Here is an 18,289-nt window from a genome sequence, read left to right on the forward strand (position 1 = left end):
TAGGCACCAAAAATAAATTCCTTGTGTGTCCAATCACACTTGGCCAATAAAGAATTCTGTTCTGTTCTGTTCTATTTTTAGAAATCGAAAACTTTTCTGGATGTAAAACTGCCCCGTATTTGTATTCACCAATGGTGAACAGGACAATGAGATAATTTTTTAAAAAATTGGCCATGTTTTGATATTCACTATATTTTGGCCTGCATGTAGGAGCCCTTACCGTATTTCCCCGGAGAAAGCCAGCCGGTGATGGCAATAGTGATATGGAGCTGCTTTTCTTCAGTTAAGGGAAGGAATTCGAATTCTTCTATGGCCCCTACACGTTTTTTCATCTTGTACCCTAACGGAGCAAGCAGGCATACAAAATACGATTAATACGGTACGTTGTTGGACTCTTCAAAATACAGGCCGTGGTTTGCCAGTCTTCTCTAAACAAGTACTTTTGGTGATTGCTTGAGGGTTTCCCTGGGCATGCGCACCCTCCTGCCCCACCACAGCCAGCCAGGGAGTCGCGAGAGAGGGAGAGAAGGGTCACCTAACCATTGCATTGGCATGACTCTAAATGCAGTCCTTTTTTATGTACTCTTCTTGAGTTGGGTTTTCAGTTTGTATTTTTTTTCTTTCCTTTTTTATTGGGGATGGGTGGGTTGTATTTTAATATTTTGAATTAAAAAAAAAACAATTCACATACACCCAACGTAATATTCTGACCTTGAAAGGCTCAGTAAACCCTAACCTAGTCAGTCAGGATTGAACTGCTGGTAGTAGTCAGAGTTAGCTTGCAATACTAACAGGAAGGAAGGAAGGAAGGAAGGAAGGAAGGAAGGAAGGAAGGAAGGAAGGAAGGAAGGAGGGAGGGAGGGAGGGAGGGAGGGAGGGAAGGAAAAATAGCTTCACAGTGCTTTACAGCCCCCTCTAAGCAGTTTACAGAGTCAGCCTCTTGCCCCCAACAATCGGGGTCCTCATTTGGCCCACCTCGGAAGGACGGAAGACTGAATCAACCTTGAGCCTGGTGAGCTTCGATCTACTAAATTGTAGGCAGACGATAGGCAGCAAGAGTAGCCCGCAGTACTGCACTCTAACCACTTGTGCCACTTATGCCGAAAACCGAAGGGGCCAGAGAGACTTCTACACCGTTAACACCGGGGTTGTTTTCCTCCTCATCCCGAGAGCCTTACCCACGAGTCCTGCTCCAGCGGCTCCGAAGAGAGAACCGATAATGGCCGCTCCGGTTGTCGTCGCCAAGGCTGTGGCCCCAGCGCTCCCAATGATAGCCGCTGCTCCGGTAGCCACCAAAGGAGCTGCAGTCCCAGCGGTCAGGCCTAAAGAGAAAATGGCAGGATTTTGGGGGAAACAGGCAAAACAAACCAGGTTTGACCTAGGCAGGATTCAGGATTCTTTGTGGACGGAGATTCTCCATCATCCTTCCCCTATCCCCCCCCCCCCCCCCGAGGCTCTCTGGAAGACAAAAACGCCCTCCCAGAGCCAAAAATCAGCTGGCCGGCACACACATGCACATTGGAGCTGAGCTAGGGCAACGGCTCGTGTGCCAGCAGATATGGCTCTGCATGCTGCCTGTGGCACCCATGCCATAGGTTCACCACCAGTGTTCTACCTCCACTCTACAACGCAAGTCCTTTCAGCGGCTCCCAAAAAGGCTCCACACCCATTTGCACCATTCAGGTGACCCTGAGGACACATGTAAACCTCCAAATGGCCTCAACGACTCTCTACAAGGATGCAAACGACCAGTTGTCTGCAAGGAGTATCAACCCTTCCGTTCCCCACCATCCATTCAGAGTGGAAGCAGCTACTCACATGAAGAAGCGAAACGTCTCCAAAGAAAAATCAGAAAGTTCAGTTGACCCCTTGGGGGGAAAAAAAATCCCCATTGAGATGCTCGCCCCAGAGATGGCCTTCCTTTCGAAGAGGGCCCAGGGTCTCCTGCTTATTACAGGAGGTCATCGACTTACGACGGTCTGTTTACTGACCGTTCAAAGTTACAAAGCACTGGAAAACAAGGGGGACTCAGGAATGTTTCTCATACTTACAACCGTCGTAAGCATCCTTCCTGGTCACATGATCAAAATGCAGGCGCTCGGCAACCAGCATGAATTTATTACGGTCGCAGAATCCTGGCTTGGTGGCGAGCAAATCAATAGTGAGTCAAGAGTCACATGAGAAGCATGTGATTAACTTTAACAACAGCAGGGATTCGCTTAAACCCCTGTGACAAGAAAGGTCATAAAATGGGGCCAGACCCCTAATATTAATATTAATATTATTAATATATCAGATTTATATGCTGCCCTTCTTGAGGCGACTCAGGGCAGTGTATTATCATTATTATTATTATTATTATTATTATTATTATTATTATTATTATTATTATTATTATTATTATTTGGATTTATATGCTGCCCCTCTCCAGACTCGGGGCGGCTTACAACATATAAAAAAAACAATGCAATATAATGTGCTAAATCCAATTAAGTAAAATTTAAATAAACTACTCTAAAATCGTTAGTTCTATTAAAAAACCATCGTACCTATTTGAACAACAACCATACATAACATTTCGTCAGCCTGGGGGTAGATCTAATCACCCCAGACCTGGTGACATAAGTGAGTCTTAAGACTCTTACAGAAGGCGAAGAGGGTGGGGGCAGCACGAATCTCCGGGGGGAGATGATTCCAGAGAGTCGGGCCCCCCACAGAGAAGGCTCTTCCCCTAAGCCCCGCCAAGCGACTTTGTCTGGTTATGGGACCTGGAGAAGGCCGACTCTGTGGGACCTAACCAGTTGCTGGGACTCATGTGGCAGAAAGTGGTCCTGGAGGTAATCTGGTCCAATGCCATGTAGGGCTTTGTAGGTCATAACCAACACTTTGAATAGCGTCCGGAAACCAATCGGCAGCCAATGCAGTCCGCGGAGTGCTGGAGAAATATGGACATGCTTTGGAAGGCCCATAACCGCTTGCGCGGCTGCATTCTGGACGATTTGAAGTTTCCAAACACTCTTCAAAGATAGTCCCATGTAGAGAGCATTGCAGTAGTCCAACCTCGAGGTGATAAGGGCATGGATGACTGTCTCGCTTAGCGACAGCCATTTTGGCCTCCATTGTGGCCAAAAGTCGAGGACTACTTGTCCAAGTTTCCTTGCCCTGATTGCCGGGGAACAATGAGAGCCACAATCTGCCCTTCGCGGAAGGAGAGTCCGAAGGACTCGCTTACCGATGAGCGTCCCTCCGCCTACGGTCGCTAAGCCAATCAGCAGGTACCGCTTCAGCTTTTTTCTTCTCTCTTTTTTCTTCCGCTTGCCTTCGTCCGTCCTTTGGGGGGTGAGGGGGAGAAGAAAGAGGGGGAAAAAATGACTTTCTTTCCTGTCAGCAAACGGATCGTAACTAACTGCACTGATGACATTAGCTAGTATGGTAACAACGTCTGCAAGGACCCCCATAGTCTTCCTCCTCTTCTCTGCATAACCAGCGGTGAAATGCTCCCGGTTCACATGTGCCAGTCGCGAAGGGAGCGTGAGGCTCCGCCCACCTGCCCAGATGCCGCCATTTGGGTTCTTTTGCCGTCTGCGCATGCGCACAGCATTTTGCGCATGGGCAGAAGGTAAAAGAAACCAAACGGTTGGGTGGAGCCTCACGCTCCCTTCGCGACCGGATCTGCGACGACCGACATGCATGAGCTAACCAGGAGCATTTCACCCCTGCTTCTAACATTGATGAAGTTACCTAGTATGATAACCAAAGGTCTGAAAGAAAATTATCAAGGTCAGACCGTACAAAATTAACTGCCTCCCTCTACCTCACATTATCTACCTAACTGCCTTCCTCTACCTTTAATTGTTTTTCGTTTTTAAAACATCACAATATTTTAACACAGATCTGCACTCATTTTCTTACATTATTTTTATTTAATAATAGAAACATAGAAGATTGATGGCAGAAAAAGACCTCATGGTCCATCTAGTCTGCCCTTATACTATTTCCTGTATTTTATCTTAGGATGGATCTATGTTTATCCCAGGCATGTTTAAATTCAGTTACTGTGGATTTCCCAACCACGTCTGCTGGAAGTTTGTTCCAAGGATCTACTACTCTTTCAGTAAAAGAACCGTTGCACTTACCTGAACGGTCTTCTCGCTGCACTGCAAGGAGAGTCCAACATGGGTTAATCTTCAGCCAAGCTGGAAGGGACTGAGTTAAAAATTAGCATAATTTACTGGTCCAACCCCCATGCTGCCCTCTCCGGGTCAGTCTTACAATAAAACGAAGTCATAGTGATAGTAAACCAAGGAAACTTTATTAATTAACCAACTTGTAAGTAATTCAACTATGACCACTCTGAGACCCTGGGCCCAAACAGCCGGGTGGGTTTGGACTCTCCTTGCAGTGCAGCGAGAAGACCGTTCAGGTAAGTGCAACGGTTCTTCTCCACTTGCACTGCTTCGGAGAGTCCAACATGGGATATACCCAAGCTTAACTTATTAGGGGGGGAAAAGGCTGGACCAGGGGCGCAGGATCGGTGCAAACTCTCTGCAATACTCTGCGTCCAAAGGCTGCTTCCGCAGAAGCGAAAGTGTCCAATCTGTAATGTTTAATGAAGGTATTAGGCGTGACCCAAGTTGCCGCACGGCAAATATCGTCAATCGGGGCCTGTGTTGTCCATGCCGCTGAAGTGGCTGCACTCCTTGTTGAGTGCGCTGTGATGCCACTTGGTATCGGTGTAGCCCTTGATTTGTAAGCAGTGATGATGCAGGAACGAATCCAGCAACTAATCGTCTTGGGCGAAACCTTATTCCCCATAGATGCTGGAAAATATGAGACAAATAGGGCTTCTGTCTTTCGAAAGGTGTTAGTCCGTCGAATATAAAGTTTGATGGCTCGTCTGACATCCAACTTGTGCCATCTTAGTTCCAGTGGGTGGGACCCCTGGGCACAAAAGTCTGGTAGTACAATGTCCTGAGATCTGTGAAAGACCGTGTTCACCTTAGGTAGGAAGGCGGGATCTGGCCTGAGGACCACTCTGTTGGTGTGGAAGATACATAGGTCCGGCCGGACTGATAGGGCTGAGAGGTCGGAGACCCTCCTTGCTGATGTGATCGCCGTGAGGAAGGCTGTTTTTAGAGATAACAGGCGTAGCGGTATCTCCCTCAAGGGTTCGAAGGGAGGCTCCGTGAGGGCCTGTAACACCAGTGGCAGATCCCATGTGGGGAAACGGTGTATAGTAGGAGGTCTAATGTTCGCTGCACCTCTAATAAAATCCCGAATCCAAGGGTGCTGGGAAATTGGAGTAGTGAAGTCCATTTTAAGTATAGTGGCAATAGCTGCCGTTTGCCTGCGGAGTGTATTTGGAGCCAGTCCTTTATCCAAACCTGCTTGTAAGAACTCCAGAATTTGGATCACTGATGGCGACTGAGGATCCTGATTACGACCTCTGCAGAAAGCACAGTAAGCTTTCCAGGTAGCCTGGTAAATTCGCGTTGTGGAAGGACGGCGTGCTGCCTGTATGGTGGAGATCACCTTATCCGGAACCTGTCCCTTCCTTAGTCTCTCCCCCTCAAGTGCCACACGGCAAGACTCCACCACTGGGGGTCTGGATGGCAAATTGACCCTTGTGTCAGCACCACCTTGTGATGTGGAATGCGCCAAGGGGGAGAGATTGAGAGGTCCACTAGGTCCGCAAACCAAGGGCGTCTGGGCCAATGAGGGGCTACCAGGAGAATTTCTGCCTGTTCTTGTAATAGTTTGTGTATTACCCTCGGAATTAGGCAGACTGGAGGGAATGCATACAGCAGCTCCCTTGGCCATGGGCAGGCTAGAGCATTGATCTGTTCCGCTCCAGGTGAGGGGAACCTTGAGAAGAACCTTGGTAGGCGGTTGTTGTGGCAGGTGGCGAAAAGGTCCACTGCTGGAATCCCAAATCTGTGCACAATGTCTTGGAAGAGATCCGAACTCAGACTCCACTCTGTCGGGTCGATCGTGGTCCGACTGAGCCAATCCGCCTGTATGTTGGAGGTGCCGGATATGTGCTCTGCTCGTAGAGATGCGATGTGTTGCTCTGCCCACCTGAACAGGGACTGAGATTCTCGCATCAGGCGACCCGATTTCGTGCCTCCTTGGTGGTTGATGTGTGCCCTGGTTGCCACATTGTCTGTAAGTATCAGAACATTCCGGCCCCTCACCAGGCCTGTGAAGTGTCGTAGAGCCAGGTGGACCGCTCTGAGTTCCAAGTAATTGATGTTGCTGCATGCGAGATCCTCTGGACCCCATAATCCTTGGGCCATCCCTACCTCGGAGTGAGCTCCCCAACCCGAGAGACTCGCGTCCGTAGTTATCGTCACCTCTTGTTGCAGTAGGAACGGCGAACCTTGATGTAGCGCCGACGACTTCCACCATGGGAGTGATTTGCGTACCTCTTGTGAGATTGTCACCAATCTGGAAGAGTGGCTGGTCCGGTTTTGTTGAAAAGGAATGAGAAACCACTGCAGTGGTCTGGCATGTAGTCTGGCCCAGGGAACAATGTCTATGCAGGAGATGAGAACTCCCAACAGCTGGGACAGAAAGGCCAATGTTACTGTACGGCTGCGTTGCGCCTCTGTGATCAGCGACCTGACCTTGACCTGGCGGTCTGGTGATAGGAAGACCTTGCCTTCCATGGTGTCTATGTAGGTACCTAGGTGAGGTAAGTACCTGGTTGGTATGAGATGACTCTTTCGGTAGTTGATTGAGAACCCCGCCTCTGCTAGGGTCTCCATAGTCTCTGACAGGTCGCGTCGAGCCCGGCTGTAGCTGCTGGACAGTATAATAATATCGTCCAGATACGCCATCAGTCGTAGCGAGCGTGTCCGTAGCTCTGCGGTGAGGATGTCCAATAACTTTGTAAAAGTCCTGGGGGCTGACGATAGGCCAAAAGGCATCGCCCTGTACTGGAAATGGTGGTTTTCGAAACAAAAGCGAAGGTATTTCCTGGAGTCTGGATGCACTGGGACATGGAGGTATGCCTCCTTGAGGTCTATTGACGTCAGCCAGTCCTGTTGACGTATTGCGGATAGTATAGTCCTTAGAGAGTGCATTTTGAACCTTCGGTATTTTATGTATAAGTTCAACTGCTTCAGGTTGAGGATGAGGCGGCAACCCCCTGAGGCTTTGGGTACTATAAACACTATGGAATAGTACCCCTGTTTTTCCTGGTGTGGAGGAACCTTCTCGATGGCTCTGATCTGAAATAGATGATGAATTTCTTGGTAAAGGAGGTTGCGCTTGTGATTGTTGGAGAGAACCGGACACTCCAGAAATCTGTTTGGCGGATGCAGGGTGAACTCCAGGGCGAGTCCTTGAGTTATGGTATTTATGGCCCAAGTGTCGGTGGACATAGATGCCCAGGAGGCGGTGAAGTGCTGCAGCCGCCCCCCTATGGGAACTGGCCTGGCAGAGTCATTTGTTCCTTCTGAAGCCTCCTCTGTTGGAACCTCTATAGGTCCTCCTTGATTGTTGGAACTGTCTGTTCCTATCTCCAAATCCACCTCTGTCCCCTCTGTAGGACAGTTGAGAATAGGACCCCTGGGTATAAGATCTTCCAGCCTGGGGTGCAGAGGGGGAAGATTCGGCCCGAAAGGGCTGGCGCCTAGAATATGGGGCAGTGCGTCTTTCCTGCCTTCTGTAAGATCTAGGCATGACTTTTTTCTTGTCCTTGTCTTCTACAAGGACCTTGTCCAGAGATTCTCCAAACAATTTTGACCCATCAAATGGGGCCGAGGCAAGACGTCCCTTGGACTTGGCGTCAGCTTGCCAAGTCCGGAGCCAGAGTAAGCGTCGGGATGACTGGTTTGCTGCTAGGGCTCGTGAGGAGAAACGAGATGCAGACAGGGTGGCATCCGCCGAGAATTCTGCCGCGGCTAGTAGCTTGTTAAGGTCTTGCCTTAAGCGACCCTCCTCAGGTCCCAGCTTAGAGAGCATTTCTTGGAGCCAAAGGACCGAAGCTCTGTTAAAAAATGAGGCTGCCGAAGCTGCTTTGAGGGCCCATGCCGACATCTGGTGAGCTTTTTTGTTAATTGCCTCTGCTTTCCGGTCTTCCGGTTTTAGGCCATCTGCCACCTCGGAAGGAACTAATGCGTTAGATACTAGAGCTGCAATCGGAGCATCTACCGTTGGAAATTCAAGTAACTTTTCCAATTCTGGTTCAAATGCATAAAATTTACGCTCAGAAGCCGTTGGGCCTAGAGCAGCTGCTGGGTATTGCCAAGGCCTCTGTACATTGTCCAAAAAGATCTTAGGGGCTGGTATAAGGTCAGCATCCCTTTGGATCTCCGTGAGTACCCTCGAGGCCGGAGGAGGGGCTGATGCAGAATCTGTGGGCTTTTCGGGGGTGCCCAAGGCCACAGTCATCTTTGCTTTATTAAGCAGTACGCGAAAGATAGCGGGTCTAAAGAGGCCTGTATATGTTGGTGGCTCCGGGGGTGCTCCCTCATCCTCAGATAGGCCATCATCTGGTTCTGAGCCCTGCCCTCTGAATGCAGGATCTTCTAGGAAGGAGTCATGAGCAGGGGATGGGGGAGCCGGTGCTGCCCAGATATTCCTTTGCAGGGAAGGAGGAGGTGTAGGATTTAGTGGGGCAGCAGGTGCAGTTGCTTGTTGCACGCCCGTTACTATGCCATGCGAATAAGCTGAGGCAATCATATCCTGCAAGGCTGGTGGCAGGCGCTGCCAGGTATCTGGGGATGATCTGAGCCCCGCAGCTGTTGGGGTGAATGTGGCAGTAGGCAATGGTGGGGGCGGCATGTGCCATGCAGGCGAGACAGAGGATGGCCTGGTAACCTCAGGTCTTATAGGGTCTGCCACTTGGGATGAGCCCCCGAACCTATCTGGGGACCAGTCCCTGTCTGTTGCCAAACCACTTCCTTCTGGGAGTCTTGGAGGAGTCCCAATTATCACACCCCCACTCTGACCTGGTACCGAAGAGACAGTGATATTGCATTGTTTCTGAGCCTCAAGTTGCTCCTCCAATGCTTTAATTCGACGCTCGGCCTCTCTTAATCCAGATGATGACTGAGAGGTTTTTGATTTTGCCTTTGAGGAGTGTGTTTTCTCCTTGGCCTTTGTGGCTGAGGGCTCTGCTGTCCCCTGCTGTGGAAGATCAGCCATTGGGGATTTAATTGCAAGCCTCCGTAACGAGAGAATGGAGGAGAAAAAGCCTTTTCTTTGTTATAACCAGTATTACCGAGCGAAAAAATGGCCACCGCAATTGTTCTTCCTGTGTAACAGGAAATCCGGTCTCTTCCTGCCCTTCTAGGAACCCGGCCGGAAGTCGGTTGATCCAAAATGGCGGCTCCCTGTGTGCCGCGCCATCTTGTAATGGCCCTTCCCTTATGTAGCTGACTCAGTCGGCAAAGGGGAATAATCGGTTTAAAACCGATCTCGGGCGGCGTTTTTGGGCGGGATTTTCCAATCGCTCGCTCTGGCCCAGCATAGTAAGAAAAAAACGCCTCGCCCTGAGGTATGGCCGCGCAGGCCGGGGACCTCTGCCGGTGTCTTCTGTGGCGGGAGATTTGAATCTCCTCCTGCTGCAAGGAACGGTATGGCCTCGCAGGCCAGGGACCTTCATCACCGGTAACCTCCAGCCTTGGGAGCTGTCCCCACGCAGGGGACAAGCTCCGAACTGGGAAAGTTGAATTGGGGCCATACTCCACAGAGCAGGGGCCCACTCACACGAGGTGTGTTGCTCCATAAATCTGGAATGGAAACAGAAAGGAGAAAAATTCATTAAGTACAGTTTAGTACATTTATTTCAAACAGTGATACAGATAAATATACAATTAATAAGAATAAGAAAAACAATTAAAAACTACCCCTAGACTCAAAGAGTCCTAGGAGGAAAAACTCATGTGTCCCTACACTATGACTGAGTTTTTTAGACTGACCCGGAGAGGGCAGCATGGGGGTTGGACCAGTAAATTATGCTAATTTTTAACTCAGTCCCTTCCAGCTTGGCTGAAGATTAACCCATGTTGGACTCTCCGAAGCAGTGCAAGTGGAGAACAATATTTTCTCACATTGCTTCTGATCTTTCCCCCAACTAACTTCAGATTGTGCCCCCTTGTTCTTGTGTTCATTTCCCTATTAAAAACACTTCCCTCCTGAACCTTATTCAACCCTTTAACATATTTAAATGTTTCGATCAAGTCCCCCCTTTTCCTTCTGTCCTCCAGACTATATAGATTGAGTTCATTAAGTCTTTCCTCATAAGTTTTATGCTTAAGACCTTCCACTATTCTTGTAGCCCGTCTTTGGACCTGTTCAATTTTATCCATATTTTTTTGTAGGTGAGGTCTCCAGAACTGAACACAGTATTCCAAATGGGGTCTCACCAGCGCTCTATACAGCGGCATCACAATCTCCCTCTTCCTGCTTGTTATACCTCTAATATACAATAGTTCATATATTTACAAAGTTCCACATTTTCATCATTCGTTTCACACTGGTTCAGTCCTTTCTGTTTTTTTTCTTAGTCCAGTTGTATCATCTATTCCATATTTTATAGTATTCTGAGTTATTTTGTCCTTTAAACTCCCTGTAAAGTTTTTCCATAAATATATTTCCCAGGTGGGATTTGTCAGAAATAAGTTTATGTCTTGAAATAATATTACAATGCAAGAAAATGGTTTGTAACCATGGTAAAGGCTGATGTAAGCCATAATCAGTATGTAATCATGGGTTTGCTAACTTTGCTGCAACCTGATTGGCTGTAACCTATATAAAAGGAATAACACCCTTGCACAGGTGTGGTTTGTAGTTAATGGTTTGCAGTTTTGTGGTTTGTAGTTAATGGTTTCTGGTTTAGTGGTTAGTGTGGGTGGTTGCAGTGGTGGATGTAATAGGAGTGGTATGATAGTATTGTGATAGTTACATTCCACATGCGCAAACCTCTCCCAATAGGATTAAATTGTTCTTTCAGTATTGGGCATATGCTATTCTTGCTGCCGTTATGATGTGCATCATGTAGACTGAGAGCATCTGCACAAGACAAATTCCTTGTGTGTCCAGTCACCACTTGGTCAATAAAGAATTATATTCTATTGTTAAATATTGTATTTTTTGGGGGTACTGTTTCTTTCTTATTCCCAGTAAGAAAATTCAGGGGTAAATTCTATTTCTGTTTCCATGATTTCTTGCAAACATTTATAAACCTTTTCCAGTAAAACTTCACTTTGGAGCATGCAAAGAGCTTCCACTTTTATTCCGAGTGAAAATGGACACATCGCAAATGAGATGCTAAGCACAAAAGCAACTTACCTGTCAGGTAGCTCCTATTTCCTAAGCAGCATTTCAGGACAAAAAACAGCAAATATGAAAATACAAAAGTAGGCAGTTCAGGAGGGCTGCCTTCCATCACAGTGCGATAAAGCAGATTGTTTTAATTTGCACCTAGCTTTTTTTTTTTTTAAAGAAGTCCAGAATTTCAATAAGAAAAAAGCTGGACGGGCTCAAATGGCTACAAAAGCCAGAGACAAATCCCCACTTTAAAAAAAAAATTCCTACCAGCAAAATTAGCTTTTCTTCCTCTCTTCTAGGGGTGGGATGCTGGGAGTTCACAGGTGAAGTGCAGGTCAGAAATTAATGGCTTGCCACACTATCTCAAGAAGGCCTGATGTTTATGGGAACTTGGGAGGGGTGATTTTCACGAGGGAACAGATGCAGCCACAAAGCATTCTTTCGAGGGGTTCAAGGCCATCTTGTACCCACCCACCTGGGCAGAAGCGGAGGGAGGACTGGCCACGCTGGCACGATCTGAGTAGGCAACGTGACAAGTTTATGGATGGGGGGGGAGGGATGTGAACTTTCAAGTGGGTGGGAAACTCAGATTCAGGTTTCCCAGTGTACGTGCCAGGATGGCTCTGGCAGTAAATTGGACTTTTGAGAAGTATTTTGACTCGGACTCTGATTTAGTTTGGATGTTACCTGGAACCTTGACAGCAGGGCTTCATGAGAACAAGATTCTATGCAGGGTGTCAATGTGTGTGCTAGCAGGTGCGCAAGTGCCCAAACCTATTCCCTCCCCACCTGGCTTAAAGTTCATGTGACTGGGTGGGAGTGGCTTACCCACCAAGATAAGTTTTCAAATGGATGCTTGGACTCTTTCAGTTGATTAAGTCACATTATTTTGAATAGCCACAAAAAGGACAAATGATAGACAGTATTATTTGTTGAGGAGCACAGTAACATTTTAAGGTTTTGTACTGAACCCACAAGGTTCAGTATGATAAAAGATTAGGCAAGTAGCTCAATTTTATTTCATGGCTATAAAAGTTCAGTTCTAGATAATTAAAGCGTTTATGGGTAAAAACATACTATTTAAAAACAAATTTGCATGAAGTAGAGGAAAGATTTTTTTTATGTATTTAACGAGTATTTGGACTTTTAAAACCCACCCTTTGCAGTCATTCTATAATGTTTCTCAGCTGGAACTAATTTCTTTAATAGAGTACAGTAGTACTGTAGAAGAATTTTATCATTTTTTAATGGATTTTATGATTTTTTAATGGATTTAAAATTTTCAATGGATTTAAAACTTTGAAACCCGTGAAGTAGCGAATCCGCAAAAGATGAACTACAAAGTAGCGAGGGATTACTGTACTTCCTACACTCTCTTTGGTTGCAGACAGCTTTTAAATAAAAAACACAAGGAAGGGATCAAAATATGGAGCTGTTTTAAATCATTTCCTTGTAACGCATGGCCAGGCGGAAGATGCCCTTGACTGCCCTTGCTTACTGACCTTAGCTCTTGGTTGGGAGGAAAAAAAAGTTTCAACTGGAAACAACTAAGTTTCTTTTCAGTTTGCTTGGGGAAAACAAGCTTTGAAATCTGGGAGAGGAGAAAGCAATCTTTTGCCCTTGAGATCTTGAGTTCCTGTTACCACTTCTTGAAAACTAGAAGCCTTTTTATCTGCTCTGATTAAAATAATCGGCAAAAACCAAATATTTAAAACACAGGTCTGGGTTTCACACACGCACACTCCAGCTGGGTATTGTAGGTTATTTCGTGGCTGCCCCAAGCAAAGGTGAAGGTGAAACATACTCCGATTCCGCCTCTTTGTCGTCCTCCTTCAGACGTTCAAGGAGAAAGTCCTCGGCCTCCTCCAGTTCTACCAAAGGGATCTCCAGCAACCTGGCCATGTGGGATAGAAGCACCCGCATGCGAGCATCGTAGTAGCCTAGACAAACAGGGACAGGATGAAGGAGCATTCGAGAAAACTTGTCCAAAGCAAAAAATAAATAAAATTGAGAGTTCAACATATAGATTTCAAACCTGAACTTTTCCTATTAGGCATAGGCACCAGAAAAAAAAATTGATGAACTAATATTTAAGATTTTGCGTGTATCAATAGCAGCAATATTGTGCAATGTATTTTGCACAATATTGGAAAAAAATGAAGAAAAACCACGAGGTGATGAGATAATTAGGAAGATGCTGGATTCTGCAGAAATGGACAGACTCACATTGAAGATCAAACAGAAAGAAGATGCAGAATATTATCAAACATGGAACTTATTCTACCAGCGGTTGGAAATAAAGGAGTGGGGAATAAGAACATAATCTGTATTGCTCAGCAAGTAAAATAACCCAAGCAACATGCACGAACAAAACGTAAAACAATAAAAAAAATCAATAAAACTTTTTTTTTTTTTTAAAGAAGCTAGTCCTCACTGACTTATGGCAGAGGAAGAAAACTTCGTAAAATCTCTGATTGTCTGGTTTCCCCCCCTACATGATTTATCCTATGCGATTAAATTAAAATTAAAATTTAATTTATTTAAATTTAATTCATTTGTTTAATTTAACTTATTAAATTTATCCTACGTGAGCTCTTTTGCTTTCTCTCCCCTGGTTAAATGTTAATAAAAATAACTGGAGGAAGAAAAGGAAAAACGGCCCCTCAAAATCACTTACCGTCCTTGAGGGAAAATGAGACCAGATCCTAAAACAGAAAAAGAGGCAGGAGAAATGGTGAGGATTTAAAAAAAAAAGAAACAACAGCATTTCTCCACAGAAATGAGAAGCAAACTCAGATAAGCAAACTCTTCATGCTAATAAATGAGCTAATTGTCTCCTGCAAACAGCACTCCCCCTTTGCTCCTATTTATTCCCTGTGGGGGTGGCCACTCAGCATCCCCTTGTGCCTTTACTCCCGAGTTGACTCCTGTTCTTTAATTCTCCTGATAGCTCTGTGCATGCACACATCAGGAAGAGGCTCCAGCTGTTCTTCTGCCCCACTGACCTCCGACTCCGAAGGCAGCCGATAACTGTCAGACAGCCCTGGCCCCGTCTCTGCCTCGGATGCAGAGCACTCCTTAGAGCTTTTCCCAGACTCTGGGACTGCCTACGTTCCCCCCCAACCTCCTCAATGTCCGAGTCTGCCACCAGCCACACCAGTTTATTTGTTTGTCAGTAAATATAAATTTAACAAAAAATAGTTTATCGTGAAAGCGATTGCCTACGAGGTGCAAAGTTATGCATATCAGGGCAAAGAACCCCAATTATACCTACCAACTGATGGGGACCAAGCTTTCTGAGACAACCCAAGAAAGGGATCTTGGAGTTTTGGTGGACAGCTCAATAAAGATGTCAACCCAGTGCGCAGCAGCAGTTAAAAAGACAAATCCCATGCTTGGCATGATTAGGAAGGGAATCGAAAATAGGTCGGCAAGTGTTGTATTGCCGCTGTACAAATCGATGGTGAGACCACATTTGGGGTACTGTGTACAGTTCTGGTCACTGCACCTCAAGAAGGATATAATGGAGCTGGAAAAGGTGCAAAAAGGGGCAACAAGAATGATCAAGGAAATGACCTCCCTTATGAAACCAGGTTGCAATGCCTTGGTCTCTTCAGCTTTGAAAGACGGCGTTTAAGGGGTGACTTGATCGAAGTGTATAAAATCATGCATGGGATAGAAAAGGTGGACAGAGAAAAATTATTTTCTCCATCACACAATACGAGGGGGGCCTTCCCTAAAGCTCATAGGTAAGAAAGGGAGGACAAATAAAAGGAAATATTTCTTCATCCAGAGGGTCCTTGGTTTATGGAATTCACTTCCAGATAGATTAGACAGATTCATGGATGCCGAGTGTATCGGTGGTTATTGAAATGGATGTCCAAGTGCCAGCTCTATGTTGGTTGAGGCAGGCAGGATTCCCTTGAGTACCATTTGTTGGGGGTCAAGGGAAAGGAAGGGTTTTTCCTTCTCTTTCCACTCAAGATCCCCAGGGACAATTGGTGGGCCACTGTGTGACACAGAATGCTGGACTCGACGGGCTTTGGCTCTTCTTATATTTCTTATGAAGGCTCCTGGATTGGGGCTGAAAGGCGAAGACTCACCAGCATCATGGCGCCGGGCTGATCTGCCAGAAGCGGCTCACTCAGAAGAATCCGAACGAAGGTCTCTGTCCCTTCAGCCCCCAGACCACCAGCGAAGGCCTGCATGGATGGCATCACAGTGTCCGACAACTCCAGCCACTTGACCAGGTTCTCCACCACTCCCATCCTGTAGGCACTAGGGAACAAAACCCAAGAGAAACGAGTCACAGCGTGGCATTTGCACACACCCAGCTACGCTCACATCTATATGGTCGCCAGTCTGGGAGGGGTAGCGTTGATTTAGAGAACACACACACAAAAAGCTACAGAGGTAGTCCTTGATTTACAACAGTTCATTTAGTGACTGCTCAAAGTTACGACGACACTGAAAAAAGGTGAGTTGTGGCTGTTATTCTTGACAAATATATATTTTATTTTATGTACACTGAGAGCATCTGCACCAAAGGGAAATTCCTTGTGTGTTCAATCACACTTGGCCAATAAAGAATTCTATTCTATTCTATTCCTATTCCTATTCTAGAGAAGCGATGGAGGAAGAGTAGGTCTGAATCTGATTGAACACTTGTAAGAGATTTTATTAAGACTTACAAAGTGGCGCTCAAGGCGGCAAGATGCGCGTACCATGCCGCCTTGATTGCATCAGCGGAATCCCGCCCGGCCACTCTGTTTAGGGTGACCCGCTCCCTTCTTAATCAGGGGGGAGTTGGGGAGCCCTTGCAGAGTAGTGCCGAGGAGTTTAACACGTTTTTCGCTGATAAAGTCGCTCAGATCCGGGCCGACCTCGACTCCAATTGTAAAACAGAGTCGACTGACAATGAGTCAGTCGAGGTGACTGGGGCACGTACTTGTCCACCTGTCTGGGAAGAGTTTGATCTGGTGACACCTGATGAAGTGTACAAGGCCATTGGAGCTGTGAGTTCCGCCACCTGTCTACTGGATCCGTGTCCCTCCTGGTTGGTCTCGGCCAGCAGGGAGGTGACACGGAGCTGGGCCCAGAAGATTACCAACGCTTCCTTGGGGAGGGGAGTTTTTCCAACACTCTATAAAGAAGCTCTTGTGCGCCCCCTCCTCAAGAAGCCTTCCCTGGACCCAGCCGTACTGAACAACTATCGTCCAGTCTCCAACCTTCCCTTTATGGGGAAGGTTGTCGAGAAGGCGGTGGCACTCCAGCTCTAGCGGTCCTTGGAAGAAGCCGATTATCTAGGTCCCCAGCAGTCGGGCTTCAGGCCCGGTTACTGCACGGAAACCGCTTTGGTCGCGTTGATGGATGATCTCTGGCAGGCCCGGGACAGGGGTTTATCCTCTGCCTTGGTGCTCCTCGATCTCTCAGCGGCTTTCGATACCATCGACCACGGTATCCTTCTGCACCGGTTGGAGGGGTTGGGGGTGGGAGGCACTGTGCTTCAGTGGTTCTCCTCCTACCTCTCTGGCCGGTCGCAGTCGGTGTTAGTGGGGGGTCAGAGGTCGACTCCGAGGTCTCTCCCTTGTGGAGTACCTCAGGGGTCGGTCCTCTTCCCCTTGCTATTTAACATCTACATGAAACCGCTGGGTGAGATCATCCAAGGACATGGGGTGAGGTATCATCAATATGCTGATGATACCCAGCTTTACATCTCCACCCCATGCCCAGTCAACGAAGCGGTAGAAGTGATGTGCCGGTGCCTGGAGGCTGTTGGGGCCTGGATGGGTGTCAACAGACTCAAGCTCAACCCGGATAAGACGGAGTGGCTGTGGGTTTTGCCTCCCAAGGACAATCCCATCTGTCCGTCCATTACCCTGGGGGGGGGGGGATTATTGACCCCCTCAGAGAGGATCCGCAACTTGGGCGTCCTCCTCGATCCACAGCTCACATTAGAGAACCATCTTTCAGCTGTGGCGAGGGGGGCGTTTGCCCAGGTTCGCCTGGTGCACCAGTTGCGGCCCTATCTGGACCGGGACTCATTGCTCACAGTCACTCATGCCCTCATCACCTCGAGGTTCGACTACTGTAATGCTCTCTACATGGGGCTACCTTTGAAAAGTGTTCGGAAACTTCAGATCGTGCAGAATGCAGCTGCGAGAGCAGTCATGGGCTTACCCAGGTATGCCCATGTTTCACCATCACTCCGCAGTCTGCACTGGCTGTCGATCAGTTTCCGGTCACAATTCAAAGTGTTGGTTATGACCTTTAAAGCCCTTCATGGCATCGGACCAGAATATCTCCGAGACCGCCTTCTGCCGCATGAATCCCAGCGACCGATTAGGTCCCACAGAGTGGGCCTCCTCCGGGTCCCGTCAACTAAACAATGTCGGTTGGCGGGCCCCAGGGGGAGAGCCTACTCTGTGGCGGCACCGACTCTCTGGAACCAACTCCCCCCGGAGATCAGAACTGCCCCTACTCTTCCTGCCTTCCGTAAACTCCTCAAAACCCACTTTTGCCGTCAGGCATGGGGAAACTAAACATCTCCCCCTGGGCACGTTGAATTTATACATGGTATGCTTGTGTGTGTGTATGTTAGTATATGGGGTTTTTAAATTTTTTGAATATTTTAGTTGATTGGATTATGTATTGGACTGTTTTTCACTTGTTGTGAGCCGCCCCGAGTCTTCGGAGAGGGACGGCATACAAATCCAAATAATAATAAATAAATAAATAAATAAATATTCCATTCTATTCTATTTCATTCCATTCCAATTCCTATTCCATTCCATTCTAATTCCTATTCCATTCTATTCTATTCTACATTCTATTCCATTTCATTCTAATTCCAATTCTATTCTATTCTACATTCTATTCCATTTCATTCTAATTCCAATTCTATTCTATTCTACATTCTATTCTATTCCTATTCCATTCTATTCTAATTCCTATTCTATTTTATTCCATTTTCTATTCTATTCTACATTCTATTCTATTCTTTCTCCCC

The 18,289-nt window shown here is 47.0% G+C and overlaps 1 protein-coding gene across 1 annotated transcript in view; it reads right to left on the minus strand.

The window, feature by feature from the left end:
* The window catches only part of TMCO4 (transmembrane and coiled-coil domains 4), a 42,057-nt gene that overhangs the window by 16,507 nt on the left and 7,261 nt on the right, over window positions 1-18,289 (minus strand). The window contains exons 4-9 of the mRNA XM_070759479.1: window positions 15,384-15,558; window positions 13,958-13,985; window positions 13,085-13,220; window positions 3,233-3,330; window positions 1,179-1,322; window positions 221-340 (exon numbers count right to left, since the gene is read on the minus strand). Coding sequence (XP_070615580.1) covers window positions 221-340; window positions 1,179-1,322; window positions 3,233-3,330; window positions 13,085-13,220; window positions 13,958-13,985; window positions 15,384-15,558 — 701 coding nt within the window. The remainder of the gene's footprint in view (window positions 1-220; window positions 341-1,178; window positions 1,323-3,232; window positions 3,331-13,084; window positions 13,221-13,957; window positions 13,986-15,383; window positions 15,559-18,289) is intronic.

This window comes from Erythrolamprus reginae, chromosome 8 (genome assembly GCF_031021105.1).
Source record: "Erythrolamprus reginae isolate rEryReg1 chromosome 8, rEryReg1.hap1, whole genome shotgun sequence".
Lineage (NCBI taxonomy): Eukaryota > Metazoa > Chordata > Lepidosauria > Squamata > Dipsadidae > Erythrolamprus > Erythrolamprus reginae.